Source organism: Vigna radiata, unplaced genomic scaffold, assembly GCF_000741045.1.
Source record: "Vigna radiata var. radiata cultivar VC1973A unplaced genomic scaffold, Vradiata_ver6 scaffold_23, whole genome shotgun sequence".
Classification (NCBI taxonomy): Eukaryota; Viridiplantae; Streptophyta; class Magnoliopsida; order Fabales; family Fabaceae; genus Vigna; species Vigna radiata.
Window position 1 is genome coordinate 1566884 of NW_014541837.1, and position 26623 is coordinate 1593506.

At 34.2% G+C, this 26623-nt stretch overlaps 1 protein-coding gene and 1 pseudogene across 1 annotated transcript; both read left to right on the plus strand.

The window, feature by feature from the left end:
- The first annotated feature begins 6563 nt into the window (after positions 1-6563).
- On the plus strand, positions 6564-20160 carry LOC106778600 (TMV resistance protein N). Its single transcript, XM_014666572.2, has 5 exons — positions 6564-7373; positions 7755-8856; positions 15934-16206; positions 16329-17201; positions 19527-20160. The coding sequence occupies exons 1-5, from the start codon at positions 6784-6786 to the stop codon at positions 20121-20123; spliced, it is 3435 nt and encodes a 1144-aa protein (XP_014522058.1). The 5' UTR covers positions 6564-6783; the 3' UTR covers positions 20124-20160.
- On the plus strand, positions 9625-13741 carry LOC106778601 (annotated as a pseudogene).
- Positions 20161-26623: the final 6463 nt, after the last annotated feature.

Genomic DNA, 26623 nt, shown 5'->3' on the forward strand with positions numbered 1-26623 from the left:
TCCATCTTCTTCTTCTAGCCTTAGCTTAAGTTGATGCTCCCTTCACGGATCTCCATTTAGTTCCCAAAACGGATTCCATCATACCCTCCCTCTTGAAAATGATCTGTCCTCAGATCGGAAAGATATTTGAGGAAGCACAACTTTTGTTTAATGATCTCCTCTTGGATCAAAAATGTACCTACAACAAATAACAAATAGGAGTATTATTAAAATAATATACTTAAACAAAGGAACAAAGAAAGAAAGTCTTTTGTTTTTGGAAAAGGTTTTATGAAGAAGGTTGTTGGCCTTTATTTGAAAATTTTGGTGTATTGACAAAAGCATATACAAAAGAAGAAAGAAATAAGTTCTTTTATTTTTGAAAATATTTTCCTGAAGAAAATTTATATTTTCTACAGAATATAAAACTTTTTCTTCACTAGGTGAAGAGTAAGAGTTATCCAAGCTTTTAGTGTATTGATCTTTTAAAAGTAATGTTCTTTTAGGAGGACATTCAAAAGAAGTGTTCCTTCTCTCAAAACACTTGATGTATTGGACATCTCTTGTTTTAGTTTCTTCAAAAGTTATAAGACCAAATTTACAAAAATCTTTTTGTTCACCTTGAGTTATTTTTAACTTGTGAGGTAACAACAACTCAAAAAGTGATTTTTTCAAAAGTTATTGAGGAGTTAAAAATAATGGGGAGTGAAAGTGGAGGTAAAAGACTTTCAAAAGTCAAGGTTGAAATCAAGAAATGAGAATCATTAATAAAAGGATAAGAGTTCAAAGTTTGGAAAACTCCCTTTAGAACTCTTGAATCAATTATGATTGGGAGAGTAGGAGGTGCCTTGAGTAATTCATCTTTGAGTAGGAGTTCTTCTTTGAGCAGGATTTCTTCCTTCACTCTTTCTCTCCTCTCAATCTCTTCTTTCTCTTTCTTTTGTTTCTCCTCCCTTTCTCTTCTCTCATTTTCTTCTTTCTCTTTCTTTTCTCTTTCCTCCATTTCTCTTCTCTCTTTTTCTTCTTTTTCTTTCTTTTCTCTCTCCTCCCTTTCTCTTCTAGCTTCCTTCTCTCTAACTTTTTTCTCTAATTGTATTTGTTCCTCTTTCTTCCTTTCCATTTCTCTTCTTTCCTTATCCCTCAAGAGCTTCTCTTGTTTCCCTTCGATCTCTTTCTCTTTAAGAAAAAACTCTTTTTCACCTCTAATATATTCTCTATCTTTCTCCATGAGTTCTCTCTTTTCATGTTTAAGCTCTTGATTTCTCTTGAAAGAAGGTGGAACAAATTTTCTTCTCATACAAGCTTTTAGATCAGTCCAATCTCTAATTGGTGATTTGATACCACTTTTAACATCATTTTGCCTTTGATACCACCAATCATATGCATGGCTCTCAAATCTAGAAGAACACAACCAAACTATGTGAAACTTACTGCACTTAATGATGAATGATTGAAGTTTTTCAATCTTTTCTTCCCAAGCTAAGTATGACATCAGATCAACTTCTCTTCCAAAATGTGGAATGTCATTCTCAGCTCTTAAACGCAACTCATTCTCAGTATACTTATAATAGAAACTGTCATGATCCCAAAACCTATCATCCAAACTAGAATGGTAGAAGTTTTCTTTGTGGTGACTATTTTGAAGCTCATTTCTACCATGAGAGGTGGATGTTTCTATAGTGTACCTTCTTCTGTTGGACGACTCAGCTTGTTGTTTTTCTCTCATTTTTTCCATCATAAACTCAGTAAACATACTCTCTAACTTGTTTACTTTTTGTGTAAGTTCATACCTAAGATGTAAGTCCTCTTGACTATCCCTGACACTCCCATGAACACTTGAATGAGAATGATCACTCATGTTGTAAAGTTTAAAATATTTTCAAAAAGGTTTTCAAAACACTTTACAACTATGAGTGAGAAAGGATTTCACAATTAAACTTTTTGTTTTTGATGGATGATTTCAAAAGAGAAACAATAGAATAAGAATCTTCTAAGTAGCTCCCAGGAAAGAGAGGTGAGTCACAATGGACAAGCTTAGAAACCAAGTCTTTCCTAGACAGAGTGCCCTTGAGTTAGCCTTACCTAAGCTTCTAAGAAGAAATCTTCCAAAACTTTTTTTTTTTTTAAATACAAATGCAAAGAATGCTCCTAAAACCAAAGAAAGGTTTATATAAGATGCTTTCAAACAACCTAAGTACCACGGAGACTTAAAAGATAAACAAGACAATGTATAAAAGGAAAATAAAAAGAATTGAATGCTATGTAAACAAGTAAACTAACGGTCCTATGTGAAGATGCAAATGACACTTAAGAGCCACTTGACACACCTTCAATTCTAAGAGTGGAAACTAAACTATTACACAATTTTAGCAATGGAGATGGGATTGTACCAAAGACATTTTCCCAAGACACCAAGCAAATAGAAAATGAAATCAACTAAAAAAAATTACAAGAACACAAAGGTTCCGTGATACAAAATTAATAGCCAATAAAAAAAAACAGCACCTAATTCCTTGCTTCTTTCAAGTGTTTGTCTTCTCTTGATTCACTCCAAAACAATGTAGTTATCTCCCTCCAAAGTCCAAGGAGAAATGCTTCTTTTAGCCTTCTTTTTAGCCTTCAAAAATGTTACCTTCAAGGTTAGTCAATCTCCAAAAAGAACCACCAACCAAATATGTTTTTCCAACACCAAAGAGGCCAAAAATAAAAGCAATAAAAGCACAATTTGAAAAGCTAAACTCAAAGGGAGTTAAAGGAGACAATACTTCAAGGAAAGCCAAGAATGACAACAGAAAAATTAAGGCAAGTCAAATAGGAAGGCACTCAAATGGAATTCCTAAAGAAAGGTGCTAGAATAGATGAATAAAACCAAAATAAAACTAAGAATACAAGACCAACCAGATTAGCCAAGGCAAAAAACTTGCTGGAAAATGCAAACAACACTTAAAATTCAAGTCCAAAATTGAGTTTCTTGTTGTTATAGTGTCCTTTTCTTTTGCAATTTTTTTTTTCACTTCTTTTGTCCCTTTTTTTTTTCTTTTCTTTTGTTTTTTATTGAGGGATATTTTGTTTTTATCACTTAATTTTTCAGAACACAACAAGCATCATAATATTTGCACAACTCATTAAAAAACAAGGCTAATTCAAGTGTGTATGTAGGAAATCCTAAGGAATCAAATGATCTTTTCACAACTAAAAAAATGACTCAATAGAAACCTAATACTAAGAACTTGTTTAGGAACTAATAACAAGTATGAATACACTCATAAAGCTCAAAGAAAACCTAGAAAAACCCAAAACACAAAAATCCGAAATTTCACGTTGGAACTGGACAACTCTGACCTTTGCTCAATGTTTTACCCATATCTTTTTCTATAGAACTCTAAATGAGATGAGGTGTTTTTTTCCTGGAAAGTAGACTCAAATATCTTTCATTTGACATATAAAACGTAGATTTTGGACCTTTGGTCTGGTTGCAGTTATTTTTTAAAATTGAGTCCCAAGAGCACTTTGCACCAGATTTCAAAGAATGGGTAGGTTTGAAGTTTTCAATGTTTTCAATTTTTCTTTCAAGTTCAACAAAGATGTGATGACATATATGGATATACAAGACTTAGGACAAAACAATATGATCATAAAATCAAAGAAAATGAATCAAAAGAAGACCCAAACCCATGACACAAACCCATAGAATCTGCACACATACAAATAGAAAAATTGGAAATCCTAGGCACACAACATGGATGATTCAAGAAGAACAATTAATTTGAATCAATATTTCAAGACATACAACACATACTCATGACTCAAACAACATATTAGACATGTTGGAAAAGATGAAACAACAAGGAATTCACAACAACACAAATGGGTAAGAAAAATGGGTAAGAATTTTGAGACACTTATCTCTTGAAGACTTCCAAGATAGTGACCATAGCCTTGATACCAAATGATGGAGGTTGCTTTGATGATGCTTCTTCAACAAGAGATGCTCTCCGAGGTGCGTTGATGAAGCTCTTCAAAGGATGGACTCCATGTGAGATGATGAATGTTGCGGAAGCTTTTCAAGATGAAGAGATGTGGTTGATGGTGTTGGATGGTCTAGGTAGAAGTCCTTCTAGGAGGTGAGGCCAACCATGAAGGAGAAAGTAAGAAGAAGTCTAGAGAAAGACATTTCTTAGAGTGAGAANTAAGGAGAAGGAGACTTGCAATTTTGGCAAAGAAACTCTAGCATTCAAAATAGTTCTAAAAAATTATACAAGGTTGCCTCTCCTTTTATAGGTGAAGGAGTAGGCTAGCATTNAATGCACTAGAAAGGAACTAAAAGCTTCCTATGGCAAGGGGGGATGAATGGGAGCCTTCCCCCCTAACTACCATCCAAGTTCAATGTATAGGAGCCTTCCTTGATGTTGACATGTTCCAAAGGCTTCCTATGACCCATTTTAAGCACATATTCACCTACATCAAGGTTTATGGTGCACTACTTCACTCTAAAAGCTACTAAGCTTCTAAAACAAAGCTAAACAAAATTTTTACATATTTACAAAGATAAAAGAAGACTAATAAGTGATTCTCCACAAGAGTAAAATCCTTCAAGCTCCATCTTCTTCTTCTAGCCTTAACTTAAGTTGATGCTCCCTTCACGGATCTCCATTTAGTTCCCAAAACGGATTCCATCAGAACTCCCTTTATACTCTCACCATATGCATCACTCTTCTCTAATTGAGAATGAATGATCATTAGAGTGTGAGGATAATCCCCAAGACTGAGCTTCCTATATTCATACACAATACTTGAAACAACCATTAAAAATTTCACCATTAGAAACTCTTATTTAACCACACCTTGATATATACTTAACATCATGCATAAACCTTCATAACATTTCTTATAATATACCAAACAAGCATTCCAATATCAATATAGCACCCAATCATGTGAAACCAAAAGAAAATAATTAAAAGAACTTAACCCATCAACATGGCACTCAACACAACTACCCTAGCGCATAGCTCCAACACTATTGGAAAAGTGGCACTCAACACAACTACCCTAGCACTAACGTTGATAGGTTCAATTGAGTTAATCTCTATCAACCAACGAGAGTGCAAACATAGAGTTTCCCCAACTCAGTGAGAAATCTCACCCAACCTCTGAAACCCACTACCAAAACTCATTTTTACTCACCTGAGGAGTTATCCACTCTCCCAACTAGCTTGCAGAATTCTAAAGAACATCAATTATGCATAATTTGCACCCCTTAACCTCACATATTCTAACTCCCATATCTCCACATGTATTGACAACTTCCCTTTGATATTCTAAACATCAATTGAACCTATCCAAGTGCTCATGACTAACTCAAACCTCATTAAACTTATTTTTCTATGAATTATTAACTTACTCCAATTAAAACACCATTCTATAGCCCATAATTCAATCTCAACCTTTTCTCAACACATCAGTTATCACTCAAATTCTAGTTCTCTAGAAATTTTCCTATCAAGACTCCAATTGTAACCAAAGCAACTCCACAACCATCCCTTTTCACTACCTCAAACTCTTCACTAGTTTTTACACCTAGTTAAACCACAATACAACATAAAACATTCAGTTCAGTTCAAAATCTCAACCATGACCAACACCATTCATCAGCATATCAACATCACACACAAAATTATCTTTATCATCACATATTTATCCAAACATAATTCTTTGCAACATATCAAACATAACTCATACATTATAAGACGAATTTAAAGACAAACAATTAGCTTTCCTTACTTGATTGGGAAAGTTACCACAGTTCTATATAGTGTAATATCCCTACCTTAGCTCAAAAAATTTTAAAAACGCCTAAAAACAACAGAATCGTGACCAAAGTAAGTCCTTAGGACTACTAATCGACAAGGAGCTAGAAAAAGATATAAGGTGACACGTGCGAGGAATTCTATATGCATGTGTCTTAAAGTAAGAATTAAAGAAAAAAAAGCAGAAACCGACTTACTCTATAAGAAAAATCGACCGGTAAAGAATGAAAAACTCACTGTTGTGATCTTCTAAGTACCTACTGATCATCAAACATACATCTCAGGAGCTAGAAATTTTAGAGAAAAGAGAGAGAGAACTCAGAGAATGTATTTTAGAGAGATGACAAGTGTTTTAGATAATAAGACATGTTTATGAAATTGTATTTATATTATTGAATTATTTTAACAATAAAATATTCTATCTCATATTTTAAAACACCTATCAACTTTAATACTATTTTAGCTTCTTACATATATCATCTCTAAATATTATTTTAGATACTATTTAAACATAAAGCTAAGTTGATAATAAAATTTTAAGAAAATTTGAGAGAAATTATAACAACACTTTAGAATATAAAGTAACATTGCTAAAATATATATATATTATATATAACACGTGTGTGTAACAGTTGTTTGAGTTTCCCACCGCATATAAAAATAATATAATTATTTATAAAAACTTATAAGAAATATTTTATGAATAATGAAGTTTTTTTTTCTATAAAAAAATCTGTAAAAAATATTAAATAGTTGATGGTTATTAACTCGATCTTTCGTTAGAATCCATGGACATTTCCATGGACATATTAAATAGTTCATGGACATTTCTATAGAGAAAGTGCAGAGTGTGCCTAACCCACACCTCACGGATCCCATTGTTTCATCATTTTCCATGTTCCTCACCTAACTATTGCGTTTTCCTTCTTCTCTTCCCAACAGTGAGCTATTCTTCCACTATCTTTACTTTTAACATGAGGGAAAAACCACTACCATGATAATGACAGACAAATTAGGGTTTAGAAGGTTGTGGGGCCGGTTGGGTCGTCGATCATCCTCTTCCAATGTTATCCCATCAGAATCTGCTTCTGCTTCTTCTTCTTCCAATCATTCTTCGGACACCATCCAAAACCAAGACCACAAGTACGATGTGTTCATCAGTTTCAGAGGTTCTGACACCCGCAACTCTTTCGTTGATCATCTCTACTCTCATCTTCTCCGGAAGGGTATTTTTGTCTTTAAAGACGACCACAAGCTCCGCAAAGGAGAATCCATTTCATCACAGCTTCTACAAGCAATCAGAGGTTCTCGAATTTCTATCATCGTCTTCTCCCAAGATTATCCTTCCTCCTCGTGGTGTTTGGACGAAATGGCCACTATAGCTGATTGCAAACAACAATCTAACCAAACTGTTTTTCCTGTTTTCTATGATGTTGATCCGTCTCACGTACGACGTCAGAGTGGAGCGTATGAGAATGCTTTTGTTTTACACAGATCGAAATTTAAAGAGCCAAACAAGGTCCTTCGGTGGGAGAAAGCTATGACGGATTTGGCCAATTTAGCTGGTTGGGATATCAGAAACAAGTATGTATTTTAATTAAGGTTCTTTCTTGTCTTACATTTTGACTTTGAATTGAGTTTTTCTTTATTTCTTTTGGAAAATATATTTCTTTTCTTTAGGTTAAAATGGAAGTTTAAGTATGTTAATAAAATTTTTATACCATTTTAATTTTATCTTTCATTTTTACAATATAATATATATAGAAATCAATTAAAGATTAAAAGTATTGATAATGGAATAATTAATGTTACTTTAAACAGTAATATTTTTTATTTAAAAATTCTCGTTTAGAGGTAATTTAGGAAACACTCGTTTAAGTTTTCTTTTTCCGAAATTTAAGAATAAAAACAAATGTCTCATTTATTAAAGTTTTTTAGTCTGTTAATAATTCTTTTCATCTCCAGGTCAGAATTTGGTGAAATTGAAAATATTGTTCAAGCGGTGATACAAACACTGGGTCATAAATTCTCTGGGTTTGTTAATGATCTTATTGGGATACAACCACGCGTACAAGCATTAGAAGATAAATTAAAGTTAAGTTCAAAAAGTGATGATGTTCAAGTTTTAGGAATTTGGGGAATGGGTGGAATAGGAAAGACGACTCATGCAGCTGTGCTATATGACAAAATGTCTCATAGGTTTGATGCTTCTTGTTTCATTGAGGATGTGAGCAAACTTTACAGAGATGGTGGCCATACTGCTGTTCAAAAGCAAATTATTCATCAAACTTTGGGTGAAAAATGTCTAGATACATACAGTCCTATTGAAATATCAGGGATTGTAAGAAATCGGCTNCATAAGATAAAGGTTCTTTTAGTTCTTGACAATGTTGATGAATTAGAGCAATTGCAGGAACTGGCAATAAATTCTAAATTGCTTTTCGGAGGAAGTAGAATGATTATTATCAGTAGGGATGAGCATATTCTAAAAGTGTATGGAGCTCATGTAATACACAAAGTATCATTAATGAATGATAAAGATGCTCGTGAATTGTTTTATACAAAAGCGTTCAAAAGTGAAGAGCAAAACAGTAGTTGTGTGGAGTTGATTCCTGAGGTACTCAAATATTCCCAATGTCTTCCATTAGCAGTTAGAGTAATAGGGTCTTTCTTGTGTGGAAGAAATTCTAGTGAATGGAGAGATACTTTGGATAGATTTGAGAACCATCCAGATAATAATAAAATCATGGATGTACTTCAAATAAGTTTTGATGGACTACACTATATGGAAAAAGAAATATTTTTACACATTGCTTGTTTCTTTAAAGAAGAGAGAGAGGATTATGTTAAGCGAATTCTGGAGTGTTGTGGATTACACCCTCACATTGGAATTCCAAGAATGATTGAGAAATCGCTCATAACAATTAAGGATCAACAAATTCATATGCATGATATGTTGCAAGAATTGGGGAAGAAGATTGTTCGCAACCAATGTCCCGAAGAACCAGAATCATGGAGTAGAATATGGCTTTATGAAGATTTCTTTCATGTGTTGACGACCCAAACGGTAACAAATTATAATTTCCATGTTAGTGAATATTGAATAATGTTAACATGCAACTTATTTAAGTATTTGGGAGGAATATTAATAGTACTTCCATCATTTTACTGTGTCATTTAAGTTGTTTTTATAACTTTTAAAATTGATTGTCATTAATTTCTTTCAATGTAATAGTTATATTTTCTGTTTGTAATTTGAGAAGAAAAACATAGTCGTGGACGAGAACGAATGAAATCTAATGGTTTGGGGAAAAATGGAATTCACTGAAATATTAGTTGTGCAGTTAAGTATTACTTGTGTTATTTTCTTAAGAAAATAACACAATTGACAAAAATCCTCTGTAACTATTTATATAGAGAAATAATCGTGTAACTAACTGTTATAAAAACATTTCAAAACAGTTGGAAAAGAGAAGTGATCAATTCTTTGAGTTGAATATAGTGAAAACTCTCTTATATACAGATAATTATTTATCATAGAAAAAATATAGGTTAAGTCCAAAATACAAATAAAAAATATAAACAAACTGATTAAATATAAGAGATAAATATAAACTAAATATAATATCTCTAACACTCCCTCTCAAGCTGGAACATACAAATTCTATGGACCGAGCTTGGAATAAATAAACTCAATTTGAAATACATAATCTGTCTTCAAGAGTGTGCGGCAAACAAATACGCAATCACAGGTCAATGAATAACAACAGATTATGGATTGGACAATGGTGGACAACTGCGAAACATCAACTAGCACCATGAAACATCAAGTAGGATGACTTTGACAAAGGAGGAATATGACAAACTGCAAGGACTGGATTGCCATCAAGTAAGTATGGGGCCTGCAATAGCTGAAAGCTACAATGCTGCAAAGATTGCCATCACTGACTAATGGGGTAATGGGACCTGTAGTGGCTGAAAGTGACAAAACTACAGGGATTGCCATCTTTGACTGGTGGGGCCTGCAATGGCTGGAAACATACTCCCCTCACGGCAAACGGTGGAAATGATGGCGCACCGACGACAAACCGTGAAAGTAGAAGATTATAATGCGCTCTTATTCATCAAAGCACCCAAAAAAAATCTGACAAATGTTCCTCAAGGAAGACGCTTGCATGCGTCAGTATCTTCAAGACCTTTGATCACTTGATAAGGAGTTGGAAGAATCTAGAGTTCTCAATGAATCACTTCGATCGAGGAAATACTTTTGGGGCTTGCATATTGTTGGAAATCCCACATCGACTAGAGATAAGGCCAATTTATAATATATATATATATATATATATATATATATATATATATATAATATATATATATATATATATATATATATATATATATATATATATATATATATATATATATATATATATATATATATATATATAAGTGAGGTGCAAAACTCACCTTACAAGCCGGTTTTGTAGGGATGAGTTAGGCCTAAATCCACCTTTTAATATGGTATCAGAGCCATGGTTAGAGCCTATCCTAGCGATTTCTAAGTGGGCATTTCTGTTTCCACCCGTTGTCGGGTTGCTATTGGACCACCCAATTTCTACTATCACGCACGGGATGTCTATACCTCGGCGTGAAGGGGGTGTGTTGGAAGTCCCTTATCGACTAAAGATAAGGCCAATTTATAATATATAAGTGAGGTGCAATCCTCACCTTACAAGCCGATTATGTGGGGTTGAGTTAGGCTTAAAAAATCACTTATACATCTAGTTGATGTAAATATCAATGTTTGGAAGCTGTTAAAGCCAGAACCAATCTTACTGTTGTGAGTTTGACAATAGGTGAAAAAGTGTCAAAGTAATTTAAGGCTTGTTGTTGTGTGTAGCCTTTGGCTACTAACCTTGCCTTGTATCGTTCAGTACTCCCATCAGCATGCCTCTTTATTTTGTATACCCATTTACATCCGATAGGTTGCTTTCCATAAGGATTAGTCAAAACCCAAGTTCTGGTATTTTCTAAAGCTGCAATTTCTTGATCCATGGCATTTCTCCAACAATCATGTTTGATGGCTTAGTTATAGGTTTTAGGTTCACTAACTTGGGAAAGATTAAGGACATATGATTTATGAAGAGATGATAATGCATCATAGGAGAGATATGAAGAGATAGGATATAAGGTACCTGTGGATGACTGAGTGGCGGAAAAAGTAGATAACATGTTGCAATAATAGTCCTACAGATAAGATGGTTTATGTTTTGGCCTGGTTGATTTCCTTTGTGGAGTAGCAGTGACAGGTTCAACAAAAATAGGTTGAGAAGAAACAATAACAGGGTCTGGAACAATAGAAGGAGGAGATGTAGGTGGTAAAGAGGGTTGATCAATAGCTTTTGAGAAAAGAGGTGATGGAGAGGAAATGATTTTGGTGACAAAATCCAAGGAATTTAAATTTTTTGTATCAATAGGTGAGTGCTTATCACTAGTAAGAAAAGGAAATATGTTTTCATAAAATACTACATTCCTTGATAGAAAAAATTCTTATAACATGGTATTAGAAGAAAATTAATTCTTATCACGTTCTTCCGCAACCAATTCTGTTACTGGGTTTTCAATGAGCAATAATTGGGTGCTTTAATCACTCATAGCCCTGGATTGATTTTTGAGGAATCTGGAGGACTTTCTGGAGTGGGTTTTAAGCCTAACTCAACCCCACAAAACCGGCCAGTAAGGTGAGGTTTGCACCTCACTTATATATTATAAATTTGTCTTATCTCGGGACTTCCAACATACCCCCTTCACGCTGAGATATAAACATCTCATGCGTGATAGTAGAAATTAGGTGGTCCAATAGCGGCCTGACAACGGGTAGAGCAGAAGAAATGCCCACGTAGAACTTGCTAGGATAGGCTCTAATTAACTCATCCCTATAAAACCGGATTGTAAGGTGAGGTTTGCACCTCACTTATACATGTTAGAAGTGAGTTTTTAAGCCTAACTCAACCACATATAACCGGCTTGTAAGGTGAGGTTTGCACCTCACTTATATATTATAAATTGGTCTTATATCTAATCGATGTGGGACTTTCAACACATGTGGCGCTAGTTTGTCCAGATGGCGCTATGGTTGCGTATGCGTGGAAACAACAGCTTGCGGGTCAAGCTGGCGCTTTTGTCGTCGATAGGACTAGGTTAGCTCTCAAAGCCTTCAATAATCAGAAAAGGTGTTTTTTCCCACATCTTGATGATGGACTCGAAGGTAGTGACTCAACTTCAAAGAAATTACAGTGGATCCCAAGGAAGAAATTAGGTTTTTAAGGACGCTACCTTATGTTCTGAAGTCTGTAGAGAAGGATGTGCGAAGTCTGAAAATTTTAACTTTTGAACGATTGGACTAGTTAAAAAGAGCCTCCACACTTAGCTCATCGGCAAATGAGAGTTCTCTAGAACATAACAATCACAATTCTAATAAATTAAGGCTAGGATCAATTAGAACTGTTGCTGAAGAGAAGGTTGCAGTGATAGAAATGTTATTCCCATCTTTCTTCAGAGTTGTTGTATCCTTGCATCCTGCTGGTTCCATGGATCCTGATTTTGTAGCTTTCTTTTCTCCAGACGAGAGTGGAAGCTACGTGCGTGCAAGGGGTTTTTCAGTTCATCATGTGTTTAGACATATTACGGAGTATGCTACAACTGCTCTTCAGTACTTTCTTGGGAACCAGACTGAAACCAATTTATATTGTCTTTTGCATTGGATTTGCAGCTACCAGACTCTGTTTTCAAAACCATGCAGCAAATCTTCATGGCTACTTGCAATGGATAAAAAATCAACTCTACTGTTACCTCTAGTCCGTCGACCTTATTGGCAATTTTCCTTTTCAAAAATTTTAAGCATATCCTCAAAAGACCAGAATTCTGATACTAGGACTTATCATATTGGCTGCCTTTCTGAGGAAATATAACTGGATCTCCCTATGACTCAGGTAAACTAAGTGCTCAATTCTATGTGGATCTACCAGGGCCTAGAGTTTCCTTCTCATTGTTGTAGGCATGAATTGGAAGATATGAGTTGGTGAAGAGTTTTCTTTACAATTGGTCTATATATTTCATCTCTTGGATTGCATCTTCTGGAAATTATCGAGTATGGCTTCTTATGTAAACTTCATAAAAGTGGTCAGATCTATTGATTCTCATAAGATATATCTCATATCACATTTTCTAAGATTTGTTCTTTGGACACCTGGAAGTTCTCACTAATCATGGCTTTAAGGAAAAGGTACAAAATATGATCTGTGCTTGCTAGATGAAAGTGCCATCAGATTTAGTATGATGCTGATTACTTAAGTACCTTCTCCTTCCAAGTAGTGGAAAATTGCTGGGCAATTAAGAATTTGTGGTTGAGCCACCTGTACATGATCCTATGAATGTAAGTGTTCTTAGGGAGAATGATGTAACCATAGCAAAACAATTTATTGATTGGACAAGAAAGCTAAATTTTCGAATTGACAAGTCATTCCATTGCAGGAACTGAATCGGTCCTTAATATTGAATTGAATGACATTGCAAACAAATCACTAAAGAAAAAAATTTGACAGATTTGACAAAGGGCGAGTGAAATTGTTTCAATCCATAATTTTGGTGTTGAAATTGGTATCAAATTTTTTTTTGGGTGCTTTGATGAATAAGAAGAGTGCACTGATGACAAACCGTGAAAGTGGAAGGTCATAATGCACTCTTATTCATCAAAACACCCAAAAAAATCTGACAGATTTGACAATGGGATGGTGAAATTGTTTTAACCTATAACTTTGGTGTTGAAATTCCTTGGTGTTAACCACGACTGTCCATGGAGACTTGTAAATAAATGACCATATAAAGCTAAACACACATCATGGAAAGGGATAATGAACAGAGATACAATACTGAAGAGAGACACTTTTATTTTTCCAGAATTAACGTATATAGTGGAAGGGGCAGTTGATCCAGCTATGAACGGCCGGCGAACAGGAGACGGCGATGGTGGTCGACGGACGTGGCTGGAGACAGTGGCTGGAGACGGTGGTTGGAGACGGTGGCCGGCCGACGACGGTGGACGACCAGCAACGGTGGCCGGCGATAGTGGACGGAGGACGATAGCGGATGATGGTGGACAACGGCACTGGTGAGACAGAAACCAGGGATCGCCCATTGAAGTACAAAGACAGGTTGAAAAATAGACTTTTAGGGGGCCGCCGGTGGTAGTAACCACCGGCCACCGGCGGCAACAAAGACAGAGTAGAAAAGAATCAAAAAAATCCTGCTCTGATACCAAGTTGAATATGGTGAAAACTCCCTTGTGTTGAATATACACATAGGATCCTCTATTTATAATAGAAAAAATATGGGTTAAGCCCAAAATACAAATAAGAAATATAAACAAACTAACTAAAGATAAGAGATAAATATAAACTAAATATAATATCTCTAAAACTTTGCATATGCACTCGAAACGTCAGTCCAAGTGAACTATGATATCAACGAGGAAACTATAACTAATGTAAGGTAGACAATTTGATTAAGACAGACGATCTTGTACCATTAGATGCCCTTAAACTATTAGACGATCTACTACTTCTTATAGTCAAGGACCTTTAGTCAAGATTTTACTAAACTAATCTTCACACATATTTTTTTCATTAGCATAAACATTATATAGCTCGGGGTGACTCAACTCATTTTAGGCACCTCTCTACTCGCTCAATGTGGATTTTAGGTGATTTGACTCAACCTAGGTTCTGTTTAACTCGATTTGACTTGAACTTAGGTTGACTTAGCCTAACCTAGATCTAGGTCGACTTAGCTTAAACTAATTTGATTGAACTTAACACGACATTGGCCTCGCTCCACATGGTTTAACATGTTCCTTTGTAGACCCAAATCAACTAGAGTCCATGCCAACTTGGCTCAACTCAACCCGAGTCCAAGCAACTAGGCTTGACCCAGGCCTAGGCATCTCTACTCAGCCTAGGCCCAGGAAACTCAGCTCGATTTAGACTCAAACTACATAACTCAATATTGGTGTATGGCAACTAGACTTGACCTACTTGTGCCGTCTCAACTCAACTTGTGCCCAAGGCGACTTAACCTATACGCTCGACTCATCTCAAGTCAACATGGGTCAACACAGGTCTAAGTCTTCTCGACTTAACATGGGGTCAAACTGGATCAACTTGGCTTGGTCTGGGCCACCTCGACTATACCTTTTACTACATTAACTTGTGCCCTAGCTGACTTGGGTTGACTTAGGTTTGGGTCGACTTGGCTTCGCCTAGGTTTGACCTAACTTGACACTGATCAAACTTGTTCTTTTGTTATTACTCTAGGTCTGACTTGATCTTATTGAACTAGGACCGACTTAGGCTTAGGCCAACTCAACTAAACGTCGGTTGATTGACCTAAACCTGGGTAAACATGGACTCATCCTAAGTCGAGTAAACGTGGGCTCACCTAGGTTTGGCTTGAACAAGGCTCAAGCCTACTGGACTTGACCTGGATTCAAGTCATTTTGGCTTAACTTTAATTTAAATTCATTTGGTCCAACTTTGCATGAGTCTGAATTGATGTTACCTCAGTTGAATTTGACCATACCTAACATTTCAATACTTGAATAGACTAAAACTAATCTTGATTTTGAATTTTCAAAATCTAATTAATTGTCAAATTTATATCCCATCCAATTCCAATTAAAAGTAAAGTGTAATAGAAATCTAAAAACTGTAAATTTAGATTTGAGATAAATTTATTACATACTTTGTTCAATAATCTTTGTAGGAACAAAATTATAAGTGGTAATATTTATTAAAAGATAAAATTGAAGATGATTATGAAAGGTTCTGAAGATAAAAGAGAAATTAAATGAGAAAAGGATTAAAAGAGAGAATAATTATCCTATACATTTCTAACCTAATTCTCAGTATAACCCAATATGAAAGATTGTATCATATCATTATATAAAACAATTGATTACATCAAGATATTTTATCCCATCCTATAATTTTTCTGCTTGATATTATTAAAGATCTTATGTTTGGAACAAAATAATACTGTTATTGAGGTGATTGATTGCTTTCACACATGTTTATTCCATGTTTTCCAGGGAACAAATGATGTTAAAGCCATAGTTCTAAATAAAAACGAAGCTATTTCAGAATTTAGCATTGATGGATTGTCAAAAATGAAGAAACTTAGATTACTCATATTATATCATAAAAGCTTTTCGGGAAGCCTTAATTTTCTTTCTCAGAGCCTGCGATATCTTTTGTGGCATGATTATCCTTTTGCTTCTTTGCCATCAAGTTTTGCAGCCCTTGGCCTTGTGGAATTGAACATGCCTAATAGTAGCATCAACTGCTTATGGGAAGGCCGCAAGGTATTTTAATGTCTTCTTATTTATTTTTATTAAAAAGAGATGATGTGGTTGTTTAAAGTGACATAATGAAATGTATGTTTTAAAAAGAGATGCTAATATCTGGTTGTTTTAAATCACCACAGCATTTCCCATGTCTGAAAAGAATGGATTTGAGTAACTCCAAATATCTTATAGAGACTCCTGATTTTACTGGGGTCCCAAACCTTGAGCGTCTGGATCTTTCAGGATGCACAGATTTATTATTTGTCCACCCATCAATTGGGCTTCTTCAACAACTTGCTTTCTTGAGTTTAAGAAATTGCAGCAATCTCATCAGCATCAAATTTGGCAATGGATTTAATTTAAGTTCCTTGAGAGTTCTACATTTCTCTGGTTGCACTAAACTTGAAAACACGCCAGATTTTACATGGACAACAAATCTTGAGTACCTTGACTTCAATGGATGTACAAGTTTGTCCTCGATTCATGAATCTATTGGAGTCCTTACAAAGCTTACATTCTTGAGTTTGAGAGACTGCACAAGCCTTGTTAGTATACCTAGCAACAATAATATCATGAAATCTCTTCAGACTCTAGATTTCTCTGGCTGTTTTCAACTTACTGATTATTCCTTATGGAGATCTTTCATTTCTTTATCCATGATCTCTTTGATTCTTTTGGACATAGGCTTCTGCAACCTTCTTAAAGTACCTGATGCTATTGGAGACTTGTTTTGTTTAGAAAGACTGAATCTGCAGGGAAACAATTTTGTTTTTATACCATCTTCAATTGGCAAGCTTTGTAATCTAGCGTATTTAAACGTGTCCCATTGCCATAGGCTTCAACGTTTGCCTTACCTTTCAACAAGAAGTTCTTCATCAACGGGAAGGTACTTCAAAACGGTATCTGGATCTCGTGATCATAGATCAGGCCTATATTTTTTCGATTGTCCCGAGATAAATTGGATTGATCCACCCTATTACCAAGAACTGACATGGCTTTTAAGACTAGCTAAGGTACGCATTCTGCACACCTCCCGTTTCTCCATCTTTGGATGAAATTTCAGTTTATTTACTAAAATGGTGCAGTTTTCATTGATTTTTATTGGATACATTTTTAAAATAAATTATGAGATTAGTTAAGTTGTATGGGGAGATATGACTTTAAAATGAAAAAATCGTGTTTTATTAGCATGTTTTTACTCTTTTTTAAACAAATGCAGTTGTACTTGAAATGGTGACTTTAGTGCAATATATATATATATATATATATATATATATATATATATATATATATATATATATATATATATATATATATTTCAAAGTATGTCACTAGTGCATGTTATTTTGGGCTTTTAATATCTGTTCTCTGTCCGACGTCGATACGGGAGACGTTAAAGAGACGTCGGACCCTTTAGGCCAGACGTCTTTATAGACGTCAGACCTATATAGGCCAGACGTCTTTATAGACGTCAGACCTATATAGGTCAGACGTCTATATAGACGTCTAATCCATATAAGTCAGACGTCTTTGAGGTTGCTCCTAACTAATGGTAATTCGAGTTTACAGTTTTATATTTTAGTTTAAGATACTGTATTGTATATTTTTTTTTATTGAATGGTTTTAAAAACGTAGTAGAGGAAATTGGAGAGTGCAAAACGCAAGAAATCGCCGCCAAAGAATGTCGCCCAAGCACACGAGAATAACTGCACCAAAACCCAACGAAAACGCATTTTAATCGGTTCAAATGAAAGATAATGCATAAAAGAGTGATGTAATCGGAGTAAAACTAATTTAAAACGGTATAAAAGTGAGAAAATGAACCTGAAAAGCGGAACTCGCAGAGAGAAAACGCGACAAATAACTACACCAAAATCCAACGAAAACGCATTTTAATTGGTTCAAATGAAAGATAATGCATAAAAAAGTCATGTAATCGGAGTAAAACTAATTTAAAACAATGCAAAAGTGAGAAAACGAACCTAAAAAGCGTAACCCGTAGAGAGAAATCGCGACGAAGATGATGAACAATGAGTGCGCGTAACGACTGCCTCGCGATCACGGTGTTTTAATGCCGACATTTAGAAGTTGGTTCCCCTATAACAGACGTTTAAAGGGCTTTAGAAGTCGGTTTCCCCCCATAACAGACGTCTAAATGAAGTCAAAAAGTGACTTTTTAAATTTCTGGGTTTAGGGTTTAGACGTCAGTTCCCCCAATAACAGACGTCTATATAGAGCCAAAAAGTGACTTTTTAAATTTTTAAGTTTAGGGTTTAGACGTCGGTTCCCACAATAACATACGTCTAAAGTGCTTTAGAAGTCGGATTGGCGGGATGAGACGTCTATATGGAGCCAAAAAGTGACTTTTTAAATTTTTGGGTTTAGGGTTTAGAAGTCGGTTCCCCCAATAACTGAAGTCTAAAGTACTTTAGAAGTTGGATTGGCGGGATCAGACGTCTATATGGAGCCAAAAAGTGACTTTTTAAATTTTTGGGTTTAGGGTTTAGAGGTCGGTTCCCCCAATAACTGATGTCTAAACTGCTTTAGAAGCTGGATTGGCAGGATCAGACGTCTATATGGAGTCAAAAAGTGACTTTTTAAATTTCTGGGCTTAGGGTTTAGACGTTTGTTCCCCCATTAACTGACGTCTAAGGTGCTTTAGAAGTCGGTTCCCTCCATAACAGACATCTAAATAGAATAAAAAATTATTTTTTATTAAATTTTTCATTTAGTTTTGACGTATTTTCGGGGGAATCGACGTATATGAGGGTTTATAGACATCAGTTATGAGGGCCCTGACGTCTATCATATTATAGACGTCGCGACCCCTCTTATCTGACGTCTATATTGACAACTTATTTACGAAAGTGTCACTGGACATTAATTTACGTCGAGTCTCCGCATAACTGACGTTTAAGGGGTGACGTTAAAAGCCAATTCTGTACTAGTGTGTGTATATTCACAAGACATGGCTTTTACACAAAAAAGAAAAAAAAAATGTATTGCACTCACCATTCTAAGCACAACATCAATTATTCAAAAAATAAGTAAAAATGTGCTAACAAGCACAACTTTTTGAGTTCTTTGTTTCAAAGTCGTATCTCCTTATACAACTTATAACCAATATAGCTTTTTTTTTTAAAAAAAAAAAATCAACCATATAAAAGCCTATTAAATCTGCACTATTTTAGTAAATAAACCTGAAATATTATCTAATCTTTCATTGAGATTTAGAGTACCTTTAGAGATTAAATGTAAAAATCACTTTTACCAAAGCCTGCTTATTGTTTTAATTGACTGTAATTAAATTTGTGTTTTTATTTTTCCTTTTGCTGCAGAATCCATGTTATTTTCGGTGTGGCTTTGACATTGTTGTTCCTTGGGGTTTGGAACTTCCATACTGGTTAAATCACAGATTTAAAGGGGATTCGGTTATAAGGATAGTGGAATTTAATGAGGATGACGACTGGATGGGCTTTGTTTTTTGTGTTATATTTGAGCAAAAGAATGGTCCTATGGTTGGCAGGTCTTCATCACATCCATTTTATCTGTCTTTTGAAAGTGAAGAGACAGAAGAATACTTCGACATGCAACTGAATTTGGAGCGGGACAAAATGGATGGATCAAAGCATCTTTGGATTATTTACATCTCTCGAAAACACTGTCATTTTGTGAAAACAGGAGCACATATCTCATTTAAAGCCCATCCAAGTCTTGAGATTAATGCATGGGGGATAAATAGTATATTAAGGGAAGATGAAGAAATTAACTTGGAGTGTAAAGGCGATGTGAACTTTGATTTTGTAGAAAAAAGCAGCACCAAGTCTGGTCCTAAATTCCAGCTTCCTTATAATTGGTTGGTCACAGATGAAGAGGAAGTTGAGAATATTAATGCAAAGGCGAAAGAAAACAATTTGTCTTATGCGGGCCTTTAATAAAGGACAATGGAAAATGATTTTTTCATACCAAATAGCCACTTCATAATTCACTTTTAGAGGTAAAATAGTTATCAAAAGAATAATTTTTGTATTTGTAAAGAAAGAAAAATTAAAGAGTAAAATAATTTATTTCCAGTGGGTGTAAAAAATTTACGAGTTTCAAAATAATGGTGTGCTTAATAAATACCTAGCAAACACACCAGAGGCTTACAAACATCTTTTCTTTTCTGTTTAACAGTTATTGATTCAATATATTTTTATTCATAAGTTATTATTAAAATTATTGATTCAATATTTATGATGAAACCTTTTCAAGCTAAAAAAATGTTATCGTAACTATGATTTCCTTTAAAATTTGTCTTTTAAATTTGAAACATATAACTACTTGTTAAATTATCATAATCCTTTTTGTTTAACCTTTTTTACAATTGATATTATAGTGTATTGGTCTTTCGTGAAACATTACTAGTTTTAGATGCCTCCCCAGATTTAAAATTTCTGTCATTTCATAATATGCATATTTGAAGAAATATACTAATTACTCTGATTATTATAATAAAATAACCATTTTATGTTGAAACCATATTACAAGGGTAAAGTGTAGATATTGAAAAAAAAAATGAGTTAATGTCTTTCAATTTTCTATTTTGACATTTGAAGTGAAGTCTTAAAATGACAATTAATTCTATCTCGCTAAAAAATGTGTAAGTTGTGTGGTTAATATTGTATTTTGCATTGCTTTTAACTATCATTACATATTGGGTGGTATAATAGATCTTCGCTAAAATATAATGGAAAATGTTTTGTTAACACCCTTTATTTGACACAGATTTGATAACGCCACATGGTGTCTGTGGGTTGGTCTGTTTGGGTGAAAAAACTCAATTCTTTTTGGTTTAAATCTCTTTTTGGTCCCTAAGTTATGAGCGGATGTTCAGTTTAGTCCCCGCTTTTAAAAATGTAAACCTTTGATTCCTAAGTTATAAAAAATGTATCAAATGAGTCCTTTTTTGATATTCATGGTCAAAGTACAAAGAGCAATCTAAAGATGTAGCAGTTGTTAAGAAACAACCAAAAACAGTATTTCAAGTCAAAAAAGGACTCATTTGATACATTTTTTTATAACTTAGGGACCAAAGATTTACATTTTTAAAAACGGGGACTAAACTGAACAGCTTATAACTTAGGGACCAAAAAGAGGTTTAAACCATTCTTTTTTAAATGATCCAGAGGGTAATTTTGGAAAATGAAATGTATGAAATTTAATTTTTGTGGTTTCATTTTTATCCTTCGTTCAATTTGGCTTGGGTCTGTCGCCTCCTCTCTCCATTCGCCTCCTCCTCTCTCCATTCGCCTCATCTCTCCCCATTCGTTTCATCTCTCACATTGCTCCTTAACGCGTCATCTCATCAAAAGGCAACCAAAAGAGGTCTTTCACAATCATTGTGTATCGGTAAGCTCTCTTTCTCGTTTTGGGTTTGTTTGGTGTTGTGGCTTTGTTTCGTTTTGGGTTTGGGTGTCTTTCGTATTTTCGTTCTCTTTCGCATTGTCTCGCTTCTCGAACACTATTCTATTTTTGTTGTATTTATTATTTTTGTGTTTTGTGAACCCTAATCCACTACCATTGATTTATTTGTATGAAATATGTGTAGTTGCAATGGCGTCCGGAAACCCAAAGGTAAGTTAAAGTAATGGTGTTATATATAGTTGGGTTTTTTTTTGGTAAATAATAATTTTTTTTTTAATGTTTTGTAGTGGCGGGTTCGAATCTCTCTTGATTCATCAATCATTGTTAATATGAATGGGTTACTAAGAGATGTCCATGTAGAACGAATTGCGATGACACCATTTCGTTGGTGTTTCGAGCTTCGTAAGGCTGTGGAGATTAACTGTGAATTATTGAAGGTGATTGGATCCTGGACGAAGAGAACATAAGACTAGTGGATGCGCTGGACGTCTATGGATTGTTGTAGGATAGTTCTCCTTTGTACAAATGTAGTGTAGTTTGTTTTCATAGGAATATGGTTCTTGTAATTGGTTTATGTACACATTGTAACATACCATACTTTATATGAATACATTGTCGGAATGATTATTGGAATAGTATTATTGATTTCAAGCTTATTTATGTGCAATGTAGAAATGATTGTTGATTCATGATTGATGTCCAAGTTTCTTTATGTGTAATTTATAAAATTGCCTTACCAATATATGCCAAGTACTGCAATTTGTGCAGCAAGAAACAGTCAGTTAGGCCAACAACTTCAATATGTGCAGCAAAAATAAGTCACTTAGGTAATATGTGCAGCAAGAATAAGTCACTCAATAATCTCAACATGGGTGCTTCCCCCACCTTCATGGGGGATCAAAAACATTAATTTCAACCCACTCCTCACTCAAGAACATAAAATTACAACTAAAACAAGTGCACTTGAGTCAAAACACACTGTTATTCAGCTGTGGTCCCTTACGTGTTCACTGGTGGCTCCTTTAGTTCAATAGGATGTACATAATCCATTTCAGACACGCGTAATCGTTTACAACCCCTTGTAAACGATTACAGTGCAAATTTTGACAGCAGACATGGCAGAACTTCAGTTCTCTCAATAATCTCAACATGGGTGTTTCCCCCACCTTCACGGGAGACCAAAAACATTAATTTCAACCCACTCCTCACATCAGAACATAAAATTACAACAAAAAACAAGTGCACTTGGGTCATAACAGACTGCTATTCAGTTGTAGTCCCCTACGTGTTCACTGGTGGCTCCTTCAGTTCAACAGGATGTGCAGAATCCGTTTCAAACACGTGTAATCATTTACAACCCCTTGTAAACAATTACAATGCAGGTTTTGACAGCAAACATGGCAGAACTTTAGTTCTCTCAATAATCTCAACATGGGTGCTTCCCTCACCTTCATGGGGGACCAAAAACATTAATTTCAACCCACTCCTTACTCAAGAACATAAAATTACAACTAAAACAAGTGCACTTGGGTTATAACACACTGTTATTCAGCTGTGGTCCCATACGTGTTCATTGGTGGCTCCTTCAGTTCAACAGGATGTGCAGAATCCATTTCAGACACGCGTAATCGTTTACAACCCCTTGTAAACGATTACAATGCAGGTTTTGACAGCAAACATGGCAGAACTTCAGTTCTCTCAATAATCTCAACATAGGTGCTTCCCCCACCTTCATAGGAGACCAAAAACATTAATTTCAACTCATTCATCACTCAAGAACATAAAATTACAACTAAAACAAGTGCACTTGGGTCAAAACACAAAGCTATTCAACTGTGGTCCCCTACGTGTTCACTGGTGGCTCCTTCAGTTCAACAGGATGTGCAGAATCCATTTCAGACACGTGTAATCGTTTACAACCCCTTGTAAACGATTACAATGCAGGTTTTGACAGCAAACATGGCAAAACTACAACTGTGGTCCGTTATGTTTTCATTGGTGCCTCCTTATGTGTAACAGGTTGTTAAAAATTTAAGTTTAACTCACGTAATCGATTACAAGACATAATTTAGCAGCATCATCTTCACCAATTCAGTCGAATTCATCATATGACAAACATTACTTCATTCTTGTGTTACTAACATTATCAGTTCCAAAAAATGGACTCTTCAAAATTTTAAATGTACACCAAATCAAAATATAAACCACTTCAATAACACAAATACATGGAACCAAACATTCATCTACTATATATTGCAAGAAATAGGTTTAGTTACAACATCAAGTTCTTGTCTTATTCAAAATACCATACAATAATCACTCATTTTTCCTTATAGGTCTTAGATTTCCGGTGTATGGTGTCCTCAGGGCTTGGCTCTTATAACGTATTCTTTTTCTCATCCTCACATAGGTCTTCATTTGTGGTTCGGTGTTGCACATTCCATCCAGTGTGTTCTGCGACATCAGTGACCGTTGCTCATCCGTCAAGTGTTCGTTCAAAGTGCAAACATACATCGTTGAAAAATAATGACGAACCGTCAACTGCTCAACCAAAACAAAACAAATGTAAACACAAAAGGAAATAACCAACAAACCCAAAAGGCGTCCAAGAACCCACAAAGAAACCAAAAACCAAAACAAAAAACATAATACCCTTACCACAACATCAACGAAAACCGACAACAACAACGTAAGAACCCAAGAACCCAAACCAAAAACCCAATACCCAAGAACGCATTTACCTTGCTCCAACGAAGCTGTTGTCCGGGACTTCCCATTTCCACCAAACGCCGACAACAGAGAACCACAAACCAAACGTCACAGAGAGAAAGTAGGGGGAGAACGACAATGCAGGGGGAGAATGAAATGTGAGAGAGAGAACTAAATCTGAGACAAAACGTAATTGAACAGGCCAAAGGTTATATTTGGAACGAAAAATTTTTCAAAATCTTTTCGTTTTCGTGTCCAAAATTTTTCAAAAAAAAAAACAACCAATGGCAGCTTGACACCTGTTGGTGTAAAATATGTGTCAAAAAAAGTGTGTTAAAATAACGGGATCCAAATATAATATGGTGGTTTAAGTGGAATTGTCGCAACATCTATACAATGTGTAAAATGGTGTATTAAATAAATAAATAAATTACATCAATTAAAACTGATGTAATTTTTTATTAGAAATCAAACCCAATGAAAAACACATAAAAATGTTATTATTATCATTGTATTACAATCATTAACACACAAAAAAAAAATCTTTTACGTATGATATTTGGAAAAACTTCTTTTAACAACACTTTTTTAACAACTTTTTGACAATGCATATGTGGCAACTTGTGATTGGTCCGTTTTAAATATTTTTTTAAACATAAATTCAAATAGACCAATAAAATGATGATACGTATCCCGTTGTCAAAAAAGTTGTCAAAAAGTGTTGTCAAAATATATTTTATACATTTTACATTTTATCTAAATTAGATATAACTACCACATAATTTATGTATAATATTTTATTAGACTTAAATTTATGTCAGTGTATATATAAAAATACGTAAATTTATATAAATTACATTATGATCTGTTTTTTTTTTCTTATATATTTTAAGCATACAAAATATTTATACAATGTAAAAGTATATTATAAAAAATTTCAAAATTTTTTGTCATATAGATATATCAAATAAATATGTAAAGTATAAAAAAATGGATAAAAAATACTAAAAAATAAAAAAAAACATAACGTAAATGATATAATTTTTTTAAATTCTAAACCCCAAATCCCTTATGAAGATTCGTCATCTCCATTTCTAACAATTTTTATTTTTGGAAAGTTTTTATTTATAACGAAAGTTATAATCATTTAAAATATTTAACTAAATCTTAACAACTTTGAATATGTGATTAATATACCAAATTTGAACACTCTTACATTAAAATATAATAGAAATTATTACAATAATATTTGAGTCAAAAATAAATTTTTACTTATTTGTAGTGAATTTTACAAAATCATATTAGTTTAAGCTAAAGAGTCCATTATAGGGAAGAAAATGAGAAAAAGTAATCTTAATGGTAAAAAACACAATCTTAAATGCAACCTTTAGAACTCACACACACAATTATATATAGGATAATGGTGGAGAAAGAACGTTTGGGAGATAAGAGACATTTTTAGTTCTTTGGGTAATTTCATTAAACACACTGTGCAATTTTCACTTTGGCATTTCCTCCAATAGTTTATTTTTTTCATAGCTATTTTTATCAATTACTGTTTCTTATATTTTAATATTTTAATTTGATTCCTTAAATAATTAAAATATTATTAAATAAACCTTTTATGATATATATGTTTTTAACTATAGCTACTTAATCAGATAATTCTAATAAAGTAACTAAAAAAATATAATAATTCTAAAAATATTTAATAATTTATTTTATATATATACTTCTGTTATTTCATGGTTGTATCACTTTTTAGTCACTATCATTAGTCCCATTCTTTACTTTAGTTCAGTTCTATGCTTCCAAATTTCCGTAGTTTAATCATTTCCCCAGCTTTTTTAACTAAATTAGTACAAAACATTGCCTTAGGTTGTGTTCTTATTAATGGATTTGGGGGAGATGATTTGGGGGAGATGATTTGAGTGGATTTGAGTAGATTTGAGAGTAATTTAGTTGTTGTTTTTTGGTTTAAACCTCTTTTTGGTCCTTAAGTTATAAGCGGATGTTCAGTTTAGTCTCCGTTTTTAAAAATGTAAATCTTTGGTCCCTAAGTTATAAAAAATGTATCAAATGAGTCATTTTTTTGACTTGAAATACTCTTTTTGGTTGTTTCTTAACAACTGCTACATCTTTAGATTGCTCTGATTTGTTTCTTAATAATAACAACACTTTAGATTGCTCTTTATACTTTGACCATGAACATCAAAAAAGGATTCATTTGATACATTTTTTATAACTTAGGAATCAAAGGTTTACATTTTTAAAAGCGGGGACTAAACTGAACATCTGTTCATAACTTAGGGACCAAAAC